Source organism: Pelodiscus sinensis, chromosome 19 (genome assembly GCF_052426305.1).
Source record: "Pelodiscus sinensis isolate ZL-2025 chromosome 19, ASM5242630v1, whole genome shotgun sequence".
NCBI lineage: Eukaryota > Metazoa > Chordata > Testudines > Trionychidae > Pelodiscus > Pelodiscus sinensis.
Window position 1 is genome coordinate 883,824 of NC_143070.1, and position 17,642 is coordinate 901,465.

The 17,642-nt window shown below is 61.8% G+C and overlaps 1 protein-coding gene across 1 annotated transcript; it reads left to right on the top strand.

Annotated features, from left to right (window-relative positions):
* Positions 1–8,263: 8,263 nt before the first annotated feature.
* On the top strand, positions 8,264–13,052 carry LOC142823525 (class I histocompatibility antigen, F10 alpha chain-like). The gene is made up of 6 exons (XM_089771669.1): positions 8,264–8,405; positions 8,689–8,949; positions 9,393–9,671; positions 10,540–10,815; positions 11,481–11,594; positions 12,354–13,052. The coding sequence occupies exons 1-6, from the start codon at positions 8,345–8,347 to the stop codon at positions 12,449–12,451; spliced, it is 1,089 nt and encodes a 362-aa protein (XP_089627795.1). The 5' UTR covers positions 8,264–8,344; the 3' UTR covers positions 12,452–13,052.
* Positions 13,053–17,642: the final 4,590 nt, after the last annotated feature.

The window sequence follows — 17,642 nt, forward strand, 5'->3', positions numbered from 1 at the left end:
AAGCCGGGGAGAAGAAGCCTGTCCGCTCCCCATTCCTCACATGGTAAGGCTGCCTGCCACATGACAGGCCCATGGCAGTGAGGCTGCGGGTGCGGGGTACGGACATGAGTCACTTTCTGTTTCCAGTGGAGCCCAGCGCTGGCAGAGCTGGGGGACCGGGGTTCAAGCCACGTTCCAGCATAACCCCACCCCCCTGCTCACTGAATTTGTCACATGAGCGATAAGCACAGCAAGCCCTTAACTCTGCACGGCTGCTGGTGGGGACGCTGGGCCGAGGGAATGGCATGTTTACTGCAGCTACAGGAGAATGGCTGATTGCACCCCATGCCTGCCCCGCCCCCCGGCACTCCCAGCACTGCTACCCTAGAGCTGCTCTTAGAGCAGCCGGATCCCCAGGCCCCCGGGAGTCCAGTTCCTCACCTGCTTCCCACAGACCCTCTTGTGCCCCCCCCCGGAAAGCAAGCCATGGCCCCCAGTTTGATACCCCTGCATTAGCGGGAGCCGTCCTATCTGTCACAATCACACTTCCCACGCTCCCCCTGCTGGGGCCCCCCCGGTTCCCCACTGACTCCCAGACTGAGCTCACCCTGCCCCCCCCCAGCCCCACTCACTCACCCCCAGCCACAGCTGGAGCCAGGAGCCCCCCGCACAGCGCCAGCAGGAGCCCCCAGGCCATGGCCCCTGTGCTGGAGGCAGGGGGAATCACCAGCCACCACCACGAGTGCACAGTCCGTGTGTTGAGGGGCAGCCCCGTAAGACAAAGCCAGATTCTCCAGCTGTTGGGTCCCAGCAGGAGGAGGGCTCAGCCCAGCAGGGGCAGGTGAGCCAAGCAGCCTGGTGCAGAGCAGGGCATGGCGGGGTGCCACATGGGGGGAGGGGAAGCAGGCACACCGAGCTCCCTGCCACTTTCACTGTCACTATCACTATCACTTCCCCCATGACCCAGCTCCCTGGCTGGCCAACCCAGGCGCAGGTAGAGGCTGTTTGTCACCTGTCAACGGGCAGAAGTGTCTGATCCAGGTTCTGCAGACATCCCAAGGCAGCCGGTCCCAGCCTGTGCCCAGGAGGTGGGCTACCAGGCGGCAGGGGCAGGCTCGGCAGGAGCTGCAGGGTCTGCGGTCGTGGGGAGGAGGGCACCAGAACTTCCAAAAGGGCTGAACCCGCTGTGGGGCAGGACATGGGGCATGGCGGGTACCATGGAGGGACCATGTTGCCACAAAATGGCAACAAAAATGATTCTGGGTTTGGAACGGTCCCGTATGAAGAGAGATTAAAGAGACTGGGACTTTTCAGCGTGGAAAAGCGCAGACGAAGGGGGGACAGGATCGAGGTCTATAAAATCATGACGGGTGTGAAGAAAGTGAATGAGGAAACGTTATTTACTTGTTCCCATAACACAAGAACTAAGGGTCACACAATGACATGAATAGGCAGCAGGTTGAAAACAAACCAAAGGCAGTTTTTCTTCACTCACTGCACAGTCAACCTGTGGAACTCCTCGCTAGAGGATGTTGTGAAGACCAGGACTTTAACGGGGTTCAGATAAGAACTAGATGAATCCATGGAGGTTGGGTCCATCAGTGGCCATTAGCCAGGCTGGGCAGGGATGCTGTCCATGGCCTCTGTTGGTCAGAGGCTGGGAATGGGTGACAGGGGAGGGATCACTGGATGGTTCCCTGTTCTGTTCTCTCCCTCTGGGGAATCTGGCATTGGACACTGTGGGCAGACAAGACACTGGGATAGATGGGTGTTTGGTCTCATCCAGTCTGGCCGCTCTTAGGTTCTTCTTCCAAAAGGCCGGCAAATCTATCGCCCATCTATAAGAAGAGAAATAAGAGCAATCCAGGAAACTACAGACCAGTCAGTTTAACTTCTGTGCCAGGGAAGATAATGGAGCCAGTAATTAAGGAATCATCTGTAAACACCTGGAAGATAATAAGGTGACAGGTAACAGCCACCATGGATTTGTAAAGAACAAATCACATTAACCAATCTGCTGCTTCCTGTGACCGGATAAGGAGCCTGGTGGCTAAGGAGGCGGCGGTGGCCGTGGGATACCCGGACTGCAGTGAGGCATTTCACACGGTCTCGCAGGATCTTCTAATCAATACACAAGGGAAACACAGATGAGGCTACTGTAAGATGGGTGCAGAACTGGCTGGAGAACCGTTCTCAGAGAGTCTGTTATTAACAGTTCCCAGGCAATTCCCCTGGGCAATTCCAGTGTTTAACAACCCGGACGGGTAGGAAGATTTTCCTAATCTCCAAACTAAATCTCCCCTGCTGCAACCCCATAGCTATTTTTGTTGACCTTTCCTGAACCTTTTACAATGCCAATTAAGGATACCATTGGATTTACCTCACGGCGCTGTGTCCATTTGTCCCTTTTCCCGCCAATTCTCCCCCTGGCCCTTTAGCCACGTTCGATTTACCTCACGGCTCTGTGTCCGTTTGTCCCTTTTCCGCCAATTCTCCTCCGGCCCTTTAGCCACGTTCGATTTACCTCACGGCTCTGTGTCCGTTTGTCCCTTTTCCGCCAATTCTCCCCTGGCCCTTTAGCCACGTTCGATTTACCTCACGGCTCTGTGTCCGTTTGTCCCTTTTCCCGCCAATTCTCCCCCTGGCCCTTTAGCCACGTTCGATTTACCTCACGGCGCGGTGTCCATTTGTCCCTTTTCCCGCCAATTCTCCCCCTGGCCCTTTAGCCACGTTCGATTTACCTCACGGCGCTGTGTCCATTTGTCCCTTTTCCCGCCAATTCTCCCCCTGGCCCTTTAGCCACGTTCGATTTACCTCACGGCTCTGTGTCCGTTTGTCCCTTTTCCGCCAATTCTCCTCCGGCCCTTTAGCCACGTTCGATTTACCTCACGGCGCTGTGTCCATTTGTCCCTTTTCCCGCCAATTCTCCCCCTGGCCCTTTAGCCACGTTCGATTTACCTCACGGCTCTGTGTCCGTTTGTCCCTTTTCCGCCAATTCTCCCCTGGCCCTTTAGCCACGTTCGATTTACCTCACGGGGCTGTGTCCGTTTGTCCCTTTTCCGCCAATTCTCCTCCGGCCCTTTAGCCACGTTCGATTTACCTCACGGCGCTGTGTCCATTTGTCCCTTTTCCCGCCAATTCTCCCCCTGGCCCTTTAGCCACGTTGGATTTACCTCACGGCTCTGTGTCCGTTTGTCCCTTTTCCCGCCAATTCTCCCCTGGCCCTTTAGCCACGTTGGATTTACCTCACGGCTCTGTGTCCGTTTGTCCCTTTTCCGCCAATTCTCCCCTGGCCCTTTAGCCACGTTCGATTTACCTCACGGCTCTGTGTCCGTTTGTCCCTTTTCCCGCCAATTCTCCCCTGGCCCTTTAGCCACGTTCGATTTACCTCACGGCTCTGTGTCCGTTTGTCCCTTTTCCCGCCAATTCTCCCCCTGGCCCTTTAGCCACGTTCGATTTACCTCACGGCGCGGTGTCCATTTGTCCCTTTTCCCGCCAATTCTCCCCTGGCCCTTTAGCCACGTTCGATTTACCTCACGGCGCTGTGTCCATTTGTCCCTTTTCCGCCAATTCTCCCCCTGGCCCTTTAGCCACGTTCGATTTACCTCACGGCGCGGTGTCCATTTGTCCCTTTTCCGCCAATTCTCCCCCTGGCCCTTTAGCCACGTTCGATTTACCTCACGGCGCGGTGTCCATTTGTCCCTTTTCCGCCAATTCTCCCCCTGGCCCTTTAGCCACGTTCGATTTACCTCACGGCACTGTGTCCGTTTGTCCCTTTTCCGCCAGTTCTCCCCCGGCCCTTTAGCCACGTTCGATTTACCTCACGGCGCTGTGTCCGTTTGTCCCTTTTCCCGCCAATTCTCCCCCTGGCCCTTTAGCCACGTTCGATTTACCTCACGGCACTGTGTCCGTTTGTCCCTTTTCCGCCAATTCTCCCCCTGGCCCTTTAGCCACATTCGATTTACCTCACGGCACTGTGTCCGTTTGTCCCTTTTCCCGCCAATTCTCCCCTGGCCCTTTAGCCACGTTCGATTTACCTCACGGCGCTGTGTCCGTTTGTCCCCTTTTCCCACCAATTCTCCCCCTGGCCCTTTAGCCACGTTCGATTTACCTCACGGCGCTGTGTCCGTTTGTCCCTTTTCCGCCAATTCTCCCCCTGGCCCTTTAGCCACATTCGATTTACCTCACGGCTCTGTGTCCGTTTGTCCCTTTTCCGCCAATTCTCCCCCGGCCCTTTAGCCACGTTCGATTTACCTCACGGCTCTGTGTCCGTTTGTCCCTTTTCCCGCCAATTCTCCCCCTGGCCCTTTAGCCACGTTCGATTTACCTCACGGCGCGGTGTCCATTTGTCCCTTTTCCCGCCAATTCTCCCCTGGCCCTTTAGCCACGTTCGATTTACCTCACGGCTCTTTGTCTGTTTGTCCCTTTTCTCACCAATTCTCCCCCGGCCCTTTAGCCACGTTCGATTTACCTCACGGCGCTGTGTCCGTTTGTCCCTTTTCCCGCCAATTCTCCCCCTGGCCCTTTAGCCACGTTCGATTTACCTCACGGCGCTGTGTCCGTTTGTCCCCTTTTCCCACCAATTCTCCCCCTGGCCCTTTAGCCACGTTCGATTTACCTCACGGCGCTGTGTCCGTTTGTCCCTTTTCCGCCAATTCTCCCCCTGGCCCTTTAGCCACATTCGATTTACCTCACGGCTCTGTGTCCGTTTGTCCCTTTTCCGCCAATTCTCCCCCGGCCCTTTAGCCACGTTCGATTTACCTCACGGCTCTGTGTCCGTTTGTCCCTTTTCCCGCCAATTCTCCCCCTGGCCCTTTAGCCACGTTCGATTTACCTCACGGCGCGGTGTCCATTTGTCCCTTTTCCCGCCAATTCTCCCCTGGCCCTTTAGCCACGTTCGATTTACCTCACGGCGCTGTGTCCATTTGTCCCTTTTCCGCCAATTCTCCCCCTGGCCCTTTAGCCACGTTCGATTTACCTCACGGCGCGGTGTCCATTTGTCCCTTTTCCGCCAATTCTCCCCCTGGCCCTTTAGCCACGTTCGATTTACCTCACGGCGCGGTGTCCATTTGTCCCTTTTCCGCCAATTCTCCCCCTGGCCCTTTAGCCACGTTCGATTTACCTCACGGCACTGTGTCCGTTTGTCCCTTTTCCGCCAGTTCTCCCCCGGCCCTTTAGCCACGTTCGATTTACCTCACGGCGCTGTGTCCGTTTGTCCCTTTTCCCGCCAATTCTCCCCCTGGCCCTTTAGCCACGTTCGATTTACCTCACGGCACTGTGTCCGTTTGTCCCTTTTCCGCCAATTCTCCCCCTGGCCCTTTAGCCACATTCGATTTACCTCACGGCACTGTGTCCGTTTGTCCCTTTTCCCGCCAATTCTCCCCTGGCCCTTTAGCCACGTTCGATTTACCTCACGGCGCTGTGTCCGTTTGTCCCCTTTTCCCACCAATTCTCCCCCTGGCCCTTTAGCCACGTTCGATTTACCTCACGGCGCTGTGTCCGTTTGTCCCTTTTCCGCCAATTCTCCCCCTGGCCCTTTAGCCACATTCGATTTACCTCACGGCTCTGTGTCCGTTTGTCCCTTTTCCGCCAATTCTCCCCCGGCCCTTTAGCCACGTTCGATTTACCTCACGGCGCTGTGTCCATTTGTCCCTTTTCTCACCAATTCTCCCCCTGGCCCTTTAGCCACATTCGATTTACCTCACGGCTCTGTGTCTGTTTGTCCCTTTTCCGTCAATTCTCCCCCGGCCCCTTAGCCACGTTTGATTTACCTCACGGCGCTGTGTCCGTTTGTCCCTTTTCTCACCAATTCTCCCCGGCCCCTTAGCCACGTTCGATTTACCTCACGGCACTGTGTCCATTTGTCCCTTTTCCCGCCAATTCTCCCCCGGCCCCTTAGCCACGTTCGATTTACCTCACGGCACTGTGTCCGTCTGTCCCTTTTCCCGCCAATTCTCCCCCGGCCCTTTAGCCACGTTCGATTTACCTCACGGCTCTGTGTCCGTCTGTCCCTTTTCCCACCAATTCTCCTCCAGCCCTTTAGCCACGTTCGATTTACCTCACGGCGCTGTGTCCGTCTGTACCTTTTCCCACCAATTCTCCTCCGGCCCTTTAGCCACGTTCGATTTACCTCACGGCGCTGTGTCCGTTTGTCCCTTTTCCCACCAATTCTCCTCCGGCCCTTTAGCCACGTTCGATTTACCTCACGGCGCTGTGTCCGTTTGTCCCTTTTCCCGCCAATTCTCCTCCGGCCCTTTAGCCACGTTCGAGTTACCTCACAACGCTGTGTCCGTCTGTCCCTTTTCCGCCAATTCTCCTCCGGCCCTTTAGCCACGTTCGAGTTACCTCACAACGCTGTGTCCGTCTGTCCCTTTTCCACCAATTCTCCCCCGGCCCTTTAGCCACGTTCGATTTACCTCACGGCACTGTGTCCGTCTGTCCCTTTTCCCACCAATTCTCCCCTTGGCCCTTTAGCCACGTTCGATTTACCTCACGGCACTGTGTCCGTCTGTCCCTTTTCCCACCAATTCTCCCCTTGGCCCTTTAGCCACGTTCGATTTACCTCACGGCGCTGTTTCCGTTTGTCCCTTTTCTCACGAATTCTTCCCCGGGCCTTTAGCCACGTTCGATTTACCTCACGGGGCTGTGTCCGTTTGTCCCTTTTCTCACCAATTCTCCCCCAGCCCTTTAGCCACGTTCGATTTACCTCACGGCGCTGTGTCCGTTTGTCCCTTTTCCCGCCAATTCTCCCCCGGCCCTTTAGCCACATTCGATTTACCTCACGGCTCTGTGTCCATTTGTCCCTTTTCTCACCAATTCTCCCCCAGCCCTTTAGCCACGTTCGATTTACCTCACGGCGCTGTGTCCGTTTGTCCCTTTTCCCGCCAATTCTCCCCCGGCCCTTTAGCCACGTTCGATTTACCTCACGGCGCTGTGTCCGTTTGTCCCTTTTCCGCCAATTCTCCCCTGGCCCTTTAGCCACGTTTGATTTACCTCACGGTGCTGTGTCCGTTTGTCCCTTTTCTCACCAATTCTCCCCTGGCCCTTTAGCCACGTTCGATTTACCTCACGGCGCTGTGTCCGTTTGTCCCTTTTCCCTCCAATTCTCCCCCTGGCCCTTTAGCCACGTTAGATTTACCTCACGGCGCTGTGTCCGTCTGTCCCTTTTCCCACCAATTCTCCCCCAGCCCCTTAGCCACGTTTGATTTACCTCACGGCGCTGTGTCCGTTTGTCCCTTTTCCCGCCAATTCTCCCCCTGGCCCTTTAGCCACGTTAGATTTACCTCACGGCGCTGTGTCCGTCTGTCCCTTTTCCCACCAATTCTCCCCCGGCCCCTTAGCCACGTTCGATTTACCTCACGGCGCTGTGTCCGTCTGTCCCTTTTCCCACCAATTCTCCCCCGGCCCCTTAGCCACGTTCGATTTACCTCACGGCGCTGTGTCCGTCTGTCCCTTTTCCCGCCAATTCTCCCCTTGGCCCTTTAGCCACGTTCGAGTTTCCTCACGGCGCTGTGTCCGTTTGTCCCTTTTCTCACCAATTCTTCCCCGGCCCTTTAGCCACGTTCGATTTACCTCACGGCGCTGTGTCCATTTGTCCCTTTTCCCGCCAATTCTCCCCCGGCCCTTTAGCCACGTTCGATTTACCTCACGGCGCTGTGTCCATTTGTTTGGGGTCTGTCCCCAGCAATGGGAGGAGATAAAACACAAACCACAGAGAATACATTTTTGGGGGGATCCCACTGGGTGTCTGCACCCCGGCCTGACCCACAGTCCCTTTCTGGGCCACGTGTTCCCTGCCCCAGGTTCCCCCATCAGGCCTTGTGCCCCTGCAGCCTCCTTCCTGGCCTGGTGCCCCTCACCCAGGCCTTCTGTCCTGACTCCTGCCCTCCTGGGCTGGTCCTCACATCCCTCTCCAGCTTTCCACCTCAAGCTGCCTCTTTCACTCCCCAGGCTGCCTACATCTCCTGCTGCAGCCACAACCCAGCCTCCCCGCCTGGGGGTTCCCTCTCATTCTTCCATCTCTGTGCGGAATGCATTTTATTCTGTGCACTGAGTGGGGTGCTGATGTGCACCATGGAGAGAAATCCTTGCTATGGGCTGGGAGTACATAGCTCATCAGCTCCCCCTGCCCAGCTCCCCAGCCCAGGCAGGCCCTGCCCCACCCCATGGGATGTCCTCCAGTCTGGCACAGATACTCCTGCCCGGAGACTGCTGACAGGGGGGTGCTGCCTGCGCCCTGGTTGGCTGGTCCCAGCGGCTGCCACTTGGGAAAGTGAAAGTGACTTTGAGCGTGATGCGGGGAGACAGACACTGACCCTGTGGGGGGGTCCCTGCTCCCTGCTGAGCCCCCCCCCGCCCACGGGCCATGGCCTGGGGGCTGCTGCTGGCGCTAGCTGGGGGGCTCCTGGCTGCAGTCGCCTCTGGGGGTGAGTGGGGGAGTTGGGGGCAGGGTGAGCCCCAGCTGTGGGTGAATGGGTATGTTGGGGGCACAGGGTGAGCCCTGACTGGGGGAGTCTGGGGGAGCAGAGTGATCCTCTGCTGGGGGCAAGTGGGGGGGCAGGATGAGCTTCATCTGGGGGTGAATGTGGGAGGCTGGGGGGGACAGGGGGTGTCCTGGCTGGGGGTGAGTGCGGGAGGGGTCGGGTAGGCCAGGGCAGTGGGGCAGGGAGGAAGCGGCTGCCGGACTCCACCTCTCTGCTCTTGCTACAGGGCACCACCGGCTGGCCGTGCAGTTCACAGCAATGATGGACGAGACGGGGACTTACCGCTCCACCATGGCGGCCCGGCTGGACGGCGTGCGGGTGGCGCACTACAGCAGCGAGACGCAGGAGGTCCGACCCACCCAGCCCTGGGTGACACAGGCCGTGGGCGCTGAGTATCTCCGGGAGAAGACCCAGAAGTTCTGGGTGCATGACCTGTACTCCAAACAAGATATCATAAGGTGGATGCGGCTGCACAACCAGACGGGCGGTGAGTGTCTGAGAGCGACAGGTGTCAATGGGCACGAGAGGGCGGCCCACCCAGAATCCTTCCCCTCGGGATCGGGGCCTCATAGGGCTGGGGGCTGCCCGAGCCAGCACTGGCCGGAAGCGGGAGTCCCTGCCCACGGAACCGGTCCTGTTCTCTGGCGGGTTTTCACTCCCGGTCCTTCCTGAGCGTCTGCCCTGACCCCGCCTGCCCCTCAGCATCCTCTGGAGTCCGTCACTAGCTCGGCAGGAGGCCGCCTGCATGGTTGGAGATGGTGTCACTGGTCAGTGGTCAGGTAGAGCCCCCCCAATCCACCCACCCACAGACATGGTTCCCTGCTCTCAATGCCTGGTGTTATATCTGGCCCAGCCCCCTCTGACCCTCCTGCCCACAGACATGGTCCCTGGCTCCCTGGGCAGGCTCTGAGCTCTCTCCCTGCCCCGCAGGGCTCCACACGGATCAGCTCCATGTGGGCTGTGCCCTGAGCGACCAGGCCCCCGTGGACCCACGGTACCAATACGCCTACGACGGGCGGGACTTCATCAACTTCGACAACCAGACGGGGACGTGGGTGGCGGCCGTGCCACTGGCCATCCTGCATAAGCAGCACTGGGAGACAGCAGACCAGGACTTCATGCAGTTTGTCCGGCAGTACCTGGCGCACGAGTGCGTGTGGACGCTGCGGAGCCTGGTGGAGCAGGGGCGGGACGTGCTGGAGCGGCAGGGTGAGTGAGCCCGTGGGGAGAGGGCAGCATTACTGCCAGGGGACTTGTGCATGGCTGGGAGAGGTAGAGTGGGCTAGTGGATTGGCCGCTGGGCTAGGACTGCAGCCTCCTGGCTTCTGCACCCTACTCTGTGGCTGTCCTACTGGGAGACATTAGCTGGTTGCGCCCTTGCTCCGTGCCTCAGTTTCCCCACGTGTACAATGGCACCTGCCTCCTGGTTAAGTGCTGTAAAGTGTGACCAATGGTGAGAGCGGCAGGCTGGCATTAGAGCAGAGGGGCTATTAGCCAGCCCTGGCTGCCTGGAGCCCCCACTCCGCAGGGCCTTTCCCCGGGCACCCAGCTGCCTCCGCTTCCCTCGTCGGGCCGAGACGTCCCAGCTCCGGGCTGCGAGTGGCTTTTCTTGGCATGCAGGACCCCAAAAGGCCCCGCGGTCAGTGAGGGCGAAGGGGGTGCGGGACAGGCAGGACAGGGGGTTGCAAAGAGAAAACCTGTTTGGAGCTTCCAGATGAAGCAGCTCCCGTTACAGATCAGTGTGAACGGGCCGAGTGGGAGTGGAGGGCTCCCCTGCTATCGGTCGCCCGGTGCACGTCCCTTCCCCACTAACCTCGTGGATGCTTGTAGGAACTGACGCATTATTAGTCCTCCCAGTCCCCACTATGTCACAGAAACACACACACACCCCAATTTGTGAAAGTGGAAGTCAGTCGCAGGGAAAAAATTCCCCCCTTTCATTTGTTTTGTGTAAATCCAAATTTTTTGGAACATATCTTGGACTCAAAGTGAGGGCAGCCTGTAGCTGACATGCTACGGGCCTGTGTCTCCTGCCTCTCACCCTGTCCCATGTGACTCATGCGCTGTCTCTCCCCAGTGCCCCCCGAGGTCTCGGTGTCCCGCAGAGACGCCCCCCACGGCCCCGTCACCCTCTCCTGCCGCGCCAGGGGCTTCCACCCACGTCCCATCCACCTCTCCTGGGTGCGGGACGGAGGCGACGTCCTGGCAGAGACGAGCTCCAGCGGGATCCTGCCCCTCGCCGACGGCACCTACCACACCCAGTCGTCCCTGGAGATCGGCCCGCGGCCGGACGGGCCCCGCTACGCCTGCCGGGTGGAGCACAGCAGCCTGCCCGCGCCCGCCCTCGTCTGGGGTAAGGGGGGGAGGGGGCACCGCCCTGTGGGAATCGCAGAGATGGGGCGCGGCCCGGTAGTGTCCATCTCCCTGCCCACTGGCCGCATGAGCCCTTCTGGCTCCGGGGATCGGTGTGACCCACAGGAATGGCTGACCCCTCTGAGTCCCAGGGGGTTCCTGGACGTGCTGGGGTTCTGGGAGTTCTGTAGCAGGGTCTCCGCCTGTAGCAGCCGGATGTACCGGTGCGGGGCCCCGACAGGTCTCCGGCTCTGCCGATGAGGATCACAGTCGGCAGAGTGCGAGTGTGCTGGGCTGTCTGAGTCCTTGCGCACCCTGCGAGAGCCCCCGAGCCCCCAAACCAGACCCGGAGAGAAGGCGCCGGCCAGGTTAGTCTCAGCCCAAGGCCAGTCCTAGCGGTCGGTGGGCTCTATTGAACCGCTCTGCGTATGGGCCCCCACAACGGGCCGGCTCAGGCCACGAGAGGTCTCCCTGCCCCCAGATCGGACAGAGACAGCCCCACCCCAACACTGCGTTACACACAGGTACCAACACATTACCACCCTGCCGCCGGGCCAGGCTCCCTCACTCCTTAGGTACTGCCCCTTGCCCTGCAGCTCGATGAGAGTGTCTCCCTCCGTCCCGCTGTTCGGTCAGACCCTGACTCGAACCTTCTCCATCCCACAGCCCCTGAAAAGGGCCACCTGTCCCCTGGGGTCCTGGCCATTTCCATCGCCCTGGCCCTGCTGGGTCTGGCTGCAGTGGTAGGAGCCGTCTGGCTGTGGAGGAGAAAATCAGCAGGTGAGTGCAGGTCCCAGCAGGACTGGGAAGTGAGGAGGGCTGGGGGGGGGGCAGCCCCAGGGGGAATGGCTCCTTCCAGTGCCCCCAGGGAGAGGTGGGACGGGGCCATGGGGCAGGGCCGGTCATTTAGCTTGGCTGTACTGGGGGCAGGGTGGGCTCTGTTGCTGGCTGGGAGGAGGCATTGGGGCTGGGCTGGGTGAGCTGCAGTCAGGTCCATGGGGGGCCATGTGTCCAGGGGGTCACCGTGGGGGAGGGGTCCCCCTGCTCCCCTGCACTCAGCCCCTTTCCCTGCTTGTGTTTCAGGCCATCGCAGCCAGTGAGTAACCCCTGGGAACGGGGTCCAGGCGCCCCAGTGCATGATGAGTGGGGGGGTTCCACAGGGGGCAGAGGGGGCCCCGCCCCCCCACCAGGATTCTCTGACACTCCTCCCCCCCCCGCTGCCAGTGCACAGCCCAGGGCCCCATCATGCCGCAGCCCAAGGTCACCCCAAGAGCAGCATTTGGCCGGCTCCCAGCATGCACTGGGGCCTTGGCAGGACGCTGGGGGGGCAGCAGGCCGGTCCCTGGGGCTCTGGGGCTGGGAGTGGGGCTGTTAGGCTCTGTCCCGGCGGCCTGGCCATGGCCCCGCTGTCAGGGCCAGGGTGTCTCTGCAGCACGGGGTTCAGGGGACATGGCTGGGGGAGCTGGGAGCTGAATCCCCCCCCAGCTAGGAGCCCCCCAGCAAACCCCACCTCCGGGCTGTTTTCTCCTCTCCCCACAGCAAAGACGGGAGAAAATTCGGCCTCCAGCTCGGCCTCGGAAGCAGAGTCCCTGAACACGGGATCCCAGAGCTGCGGGGGGCGAGACCATTCCCAGTGAGGGGGGGATTAGGGGACCCCCCCCCGGCCTCCGAGAACATGAGCCTCCAGCGGTGGGTGGAGGAGGAAGAGCTCAGCGCTGCTCATGCTCAGGGCCTGGGACTCCCCCAGACACGCGTCACACTGGGCCAGGAAGCCTGCAAGGTGCCAGCCTTGGGGAGCGAGCGCCCTGCTGGCCAGGCCTGTCTCGCTCTGGCTGTGGCAGAGGGACGGAGAACCGGGGTCTCCCTCTTGCTTTCCCGGTTCCAATGCTGTTTGGACTCCCCCAGGGGCCATCGTCCAGGGACCCAGGCAATCGCCAAGGGCCCAAGGGGTCCAGCCATGCAGCAGAGATCCACACGCCTCCAAGCTGAGAGCAGAAGCCTCCCCCCCCCCAGTGTAATTCCATCCTGCTGCAGTTCAGCCCCCAGGATCTCCCCTGCTCGCTCTGCTGTCGGGGTGTCGCTCTGCCATCACCGCAGGGCGGGGGCTGTCAGGGGCCACCCCTCTGCCCGGGTACCCCATCTCCGCAGGGCGGGGGCTGTCAGGGGCCACCCCTCTGCCCGGGTACCCCATCTCCGCAGGGTGGGGGCTGTCAGAGGCCACCCCTCTGCCCGGGTACCCCATCTCCGCAGGGCGGGGGCTGTCAGAGGCCACCCCTCTGCCCGGGTACCCCATCTCCACAGAGCGGGGGCTGTCAGGGGCCACCCCTCTGCCCGGGTACCCCATCTCCGCAGGGCGGGGGCTGTCAGGGGCCACCCCTCTGCCCGGGTACCCCATCTCCGCAGGGTGGGGGCTGTCAGAGGCCACCCCTCTGCCCGGGTACCCCATCTCCGCAGGGTGGGGGCTGTCAGAGGCCACCCCTCTGCCCGGGTACCCCATCTCCGCAGGGCGGGGGCTGTCAGGGGCCACCCCTCTGCCCGGATACCCCATCTCCGCAGGGCGGGGGCTGTCAGGGGCCACCCCTCTGCCCGGGTACCCCATCTCCGCAGGGCAGGGGCTGTCAGAGGCCACCCCTCTGCCCGGGTACCCCATCTCCGCAGGGCGGGGGCTGTCAGGGGACACCCCTCTGCCCGGGTACCCCATCTCCGCAGGACGGGGGCTGTCAGGGGCCACCCCTCTGCCCGGGTACCCCATCTCCACAGAGCGGGGAGCTGTCAGGGGCCACCCCTCTGCCCGGGTACCCCATCTCCACAGAGCGGGGAGCTGTCAGGGGCCACCCCTCTACCCGGGTACCCCATCTCCACAGAGCGGGGAGCTGTCAGGGGCCACCCCTCTGCCCGGGTACCCCATCTCCGCAGGGTGGGGGCTGTCAGAGGCCACCCCTCTGCCCGGGTACCCCATCTCCGCAGGGTGGGGGCTGTCAGAGGCCACCCCTCTGCCCGGGTACCCCATCTCCGCAGGGCGGGGGCTGTCAGGGGCCACCCCTCTGCCCGGATACCCCATCTCCGCAGGGCGGGGGCTGTCAGGGGCCACCCCTCTGCCCGGGTACCCCATCTCCGCAGGGCAGGGGCTGTCAGAGGCCACCCCTCTGCCCGGGTACCCCATCTCCGCAGGGCGGGGGCTGTCAGGGGACACCCCTCTGCCCGGGTACCCCATCTCCGCAGGACGGGGGCTGTCAGGGGCCACCCCTCTGCCCGGGTACCCCATCTCCACAGAGCGGGGAGCTGTCAGGGGCCACCCCTCTGCCCGGGTACCCCATCTCCACAGAGCGGGGAGCTGTCAGGGGCCACCCCTCTACCCGGGTACCCCATCTCCACAGAGCGGGGAGCTGTCAGGGGCCACCCCTCTGCCCGGGTACCCCATCTCCGCAGGGCGGGGAGCTGTCAGGGGACACCCCTCTGCCCGGGTACCCCATCTCCGCAGGGCAGGGGCTGTCAGAGGCCATCCCTCTGCCCGGGTACCCCATCTCCGCAGGGCGGGGGCTGTCAGGGGACACCCCTCTGCCCGGGTACCCCATCTCCGCAGGGCAGGGGCTGTCAGAGGCCACCCCTCTGCCCGGGTACCCCATCTCCGCAGGGCGGGGGCTGTCAGGGGACACCCCTCTGCCCGGGTACCCCATCTCCACAGAGCGGGGGCTGTCAGGGGACACCCCTCTGCCCGGGTACCCCATCTCCGCAGAGCGGGGGCTGTCAGGGGCCACCCCTCTGCCCGGGTACCCCATCTCCGCAGGGCAGGGGCTGTCAGAGGCCACCCCTCTGCCCGGGTACCCCATCTCCACAGAGCGGGGGCTGTCAGGGGCCACCCCTCTGCCCGGGTACCCCATCTCCACAGAGCGGGGGCTGACAGGGGCCACCCCTCTGCCCGGGTACCCCATCTCCGCAGGGCGGGGGCTGTCAGGGGCCACCCTCTTGGGTGCCTGCACTACCCAGCTTTGGCAATACCTGCTGATGTCAGCCTTGTCCACAGTGCAGATTTCTGGCCTGTTTCAAGTCTGGTGCAACAAAGCAGGCAGGCAGGGATTATTTGCATAACCACATCAGGAACACGGGCCAAGCAGCCAGGCACTGGGACTTGTTTCTGAGAAGCAGAAAGTTCAGATGCAGCCAGGAACCGTCAGCTGCGCCCAGAGCAGCACCATGCTCTGCGCCGTTTGAATTGCTTCAGAACCGGTATGTTTAAGGTTTCAGTTGTACAGTCGCTGCTCTGAAGGTTTGTAACTGTATGAACTGCTTACAGCTGGCAATAAACAAGGACGTGGCTAAGGCTACTGAAGTGTCCTGGTTTCCCCTGGAGCTAAAATAAATCGAACCACACAACAGTACCCCATCACCACAGGGTCGGGGGCGGCTGTCGGGGGCTGCCCCTCTGCCCGGGTACCCCATCGCCGCAGGGCGGGGAGAGCCACAGGGTTCAGGAACAGAGGAGGAGCGCTCCGTGAGTCTCTGCTACAGACTGCGCATGGTACCTCTCCCATTTCCCACGGCCAGTGTCTCTCTCACTCTCTCTCTCATGGTTCTTTGAGCTGCAAGTTCTAAACTGGCTGACTTGTCCTGGCTGGAGGAATTGTCCCTGTGGGAATTTTAAAATGGGAAGCGTCTGTCTAGGAAGGAGTCCTGCAGAAATCAACAGTGTGACACTGTTGCAAAAAAAGCAAACGTGATTCTGGGATGCATTACAGGTGTGTTGTGAGCAAGACACGAGAAGTCGTTCTACCGCTCTGCTCTGCGCTGGTCAGGCCTCAGCTGGAGGATTGTGTCCAGTTCTGGGCACTGCATGGCAGGAAAGATGTGGAGAAATTGAAGAAGGTCCAGAGAAGAGCAATAGGAATGATGACAGGCCTGGAGAACAGGAGCTAGGAGGGGAGGCTGAAGGAATTGGGCTTGTTTAGTTTGGAAAGGAGAAGGCCGAGAGGGGACATGAGAGCAGTTTTCAGGTATCTAAACGGGTGTCATGAGGAGGAGGGAGAAAAAATGTTCCTTGGCCTCTGAGAACAGGACAAGCAGCAATGGGCTTAAACTGCAGCCAGGGAGGTTTAGGCTGGACATGAGGAAAAGCGTCCTGCCTGCCAGGGTGGTTAAACACTGGAATAAATTGCCCAGGGGGGTTGTGGAATCCCCATCCCTGGAGATATTGAGGAGCAGGTTGGACAGACACTGGGCAGGGATGGTCCAGCTCAGGGCTGGCCAAGAGGAAGTGCAGGGGCCGGATCTGGCCCAGCTAACGCTTGGATCTGGCCTGTGAGCGGCACCCGCCCGCTTTCTCTTTGCAGCCTGCTGCCCGTGTCCCTGAATTTCCAGGCAGCAGGGCCCCGTTGAAAGGGCTCGTGGCTCCCCCTGGCGGTGCTGCTTGGGCAGAGGCTGGGGCCACGAGCCCTTTCAACAGCCCCCACGAGCCTAGGTGAGCGCCAGGCAACACAGCAGCCGTGGGGCCATGAGCCACAAGCCCTTCACATTCCTAGCCACGCCCCTTCCACACTGGCCACGCCCTTCCATTCCAGGCCACGCCCCTTCCATGGGTGGAGCCAGCCTGTAGCCATGTATCGAAATTCATTAAATGGCTCCCCTGTTAAAATTTTTACCCACCCCTGATCCAGCCGTGGCGGGGTGCTGCCGTGAGGCCGGGGACAGGACACGAGGCCTGTCGAGGTCCCTGCCGGCTCTAGCGGGACAGGCCACGTTCAGCGAGCTCACACTGCGGGCTCAGAGCCTGGAGGGTTCCCGTGTCTGAGAAACTCGAGGGCCGAGTGCGAGGGGAGCCCGAGGGGCACGAGCCGGCCACACGGGTTTCTTCCTGGTGGTTCCCTGCCGGGCTGTCTGTGAAATAAGAGTCGGTATCTCCAGACCGAGGTGCCCTTTGCGCTCGGCGAGCGGGAGGGAGGGACGCTAACGCCAGGGCGGGGACGGCACGCCACGGGGAAGTAGCCCCCACGGATGGATCGTCACAGCCTCCCGGAGGCGCCGAGTTCCTCGCCGGACTGGGCTCGACCCCACGCGCGGCCCAAGGTCCAGAGTCCATCCTACGGCTCCCTGCCCCGCAGGGCAGTGCGGCCTAGTGGCCAGAGTCAGGCGCCCTGGGAAGCTGGCGCCCCTGGTGAGGTTGGGGCAGGAGGGGTCAGGGGACCGGCCCAGGCGGAGCAGAGCACCAATCGCTCAGCAGGGAGCCCTGCCAACACGCCGAGCACCGGGGGTCTCCCGCGGCCCCGTCTCTCCCTCGGGCCCTGCCCCAGCCCCCTCCGGCCCAGCAGGGCACCGCCGGAGACCCCACGGGCGACAGCATCGGGGGGGGCACCTCTGCTCCGGCAGCACCTCCCTCCCCGTGGGCAGCCAGCCCAGCCCAGCTGCGCCTCTCCCTTGGTACCCGCCTCCAGGGGACAGGGCTGAGCCTGGGGGGCCTGCCGAAGGACAGTGCCAAGCCTGGGGGGGGCCGACCGGGGCAGGGCTGAGCCCAGTGGGGGGGGCGCCCGGGGGCAGGGCTGAGCCCAGTGGGGGGGGGGCTGACCAGGGCAGGGCTGAGCCCAGTGGGGGGGGCGCCCGGGGGCAGGGCTGAGCCCAGTGGGGGGGGGCGCCCGGGGGCAGGGCTGAGCCCAGTGGGGGGGGGCGCCCGGGGGCAGGGCTGAGCCCAGTGGGGGGGGGGGGCGCCCGGGGGCAGGGCTGAGCCCAGTGGGGGGGGCGCCCGGGGGCAGGGCTGAGCCCAGTGGGGAGGAGACAAGGCCGAACACAGTGGGGAAGAGCCACCCACGGACAGGGCCAAGCCCAGTGGGGGGGGGGAGA

Excerpts from the sequence above, each read along its gene's own strand:
- LOC142823525 (XM_089771669.1), top strand. The coding sequence starts at position 8,345 with ATGGCCTGGGGGCTGCTGCTGGCGCTAGCTGGGGGGCTCCTGGCTGCA. Across the intron at positions 8,950-9,392 it reads GCTGCACAACCAGACGGGCG|GGCTCCACACGGATCAGCTC; the intron begins GTGAGTGTCTGA and ends CCTGCCCCGCAG. Across the intron at positions 9,672-10,539 it reads GGACGTGCTGGAGCGGCAGG|TGCCCCCCGAGGTCTCGGTG; the intron begins GTGAGTGAGCCC and ends GTCTCTCCCCAG.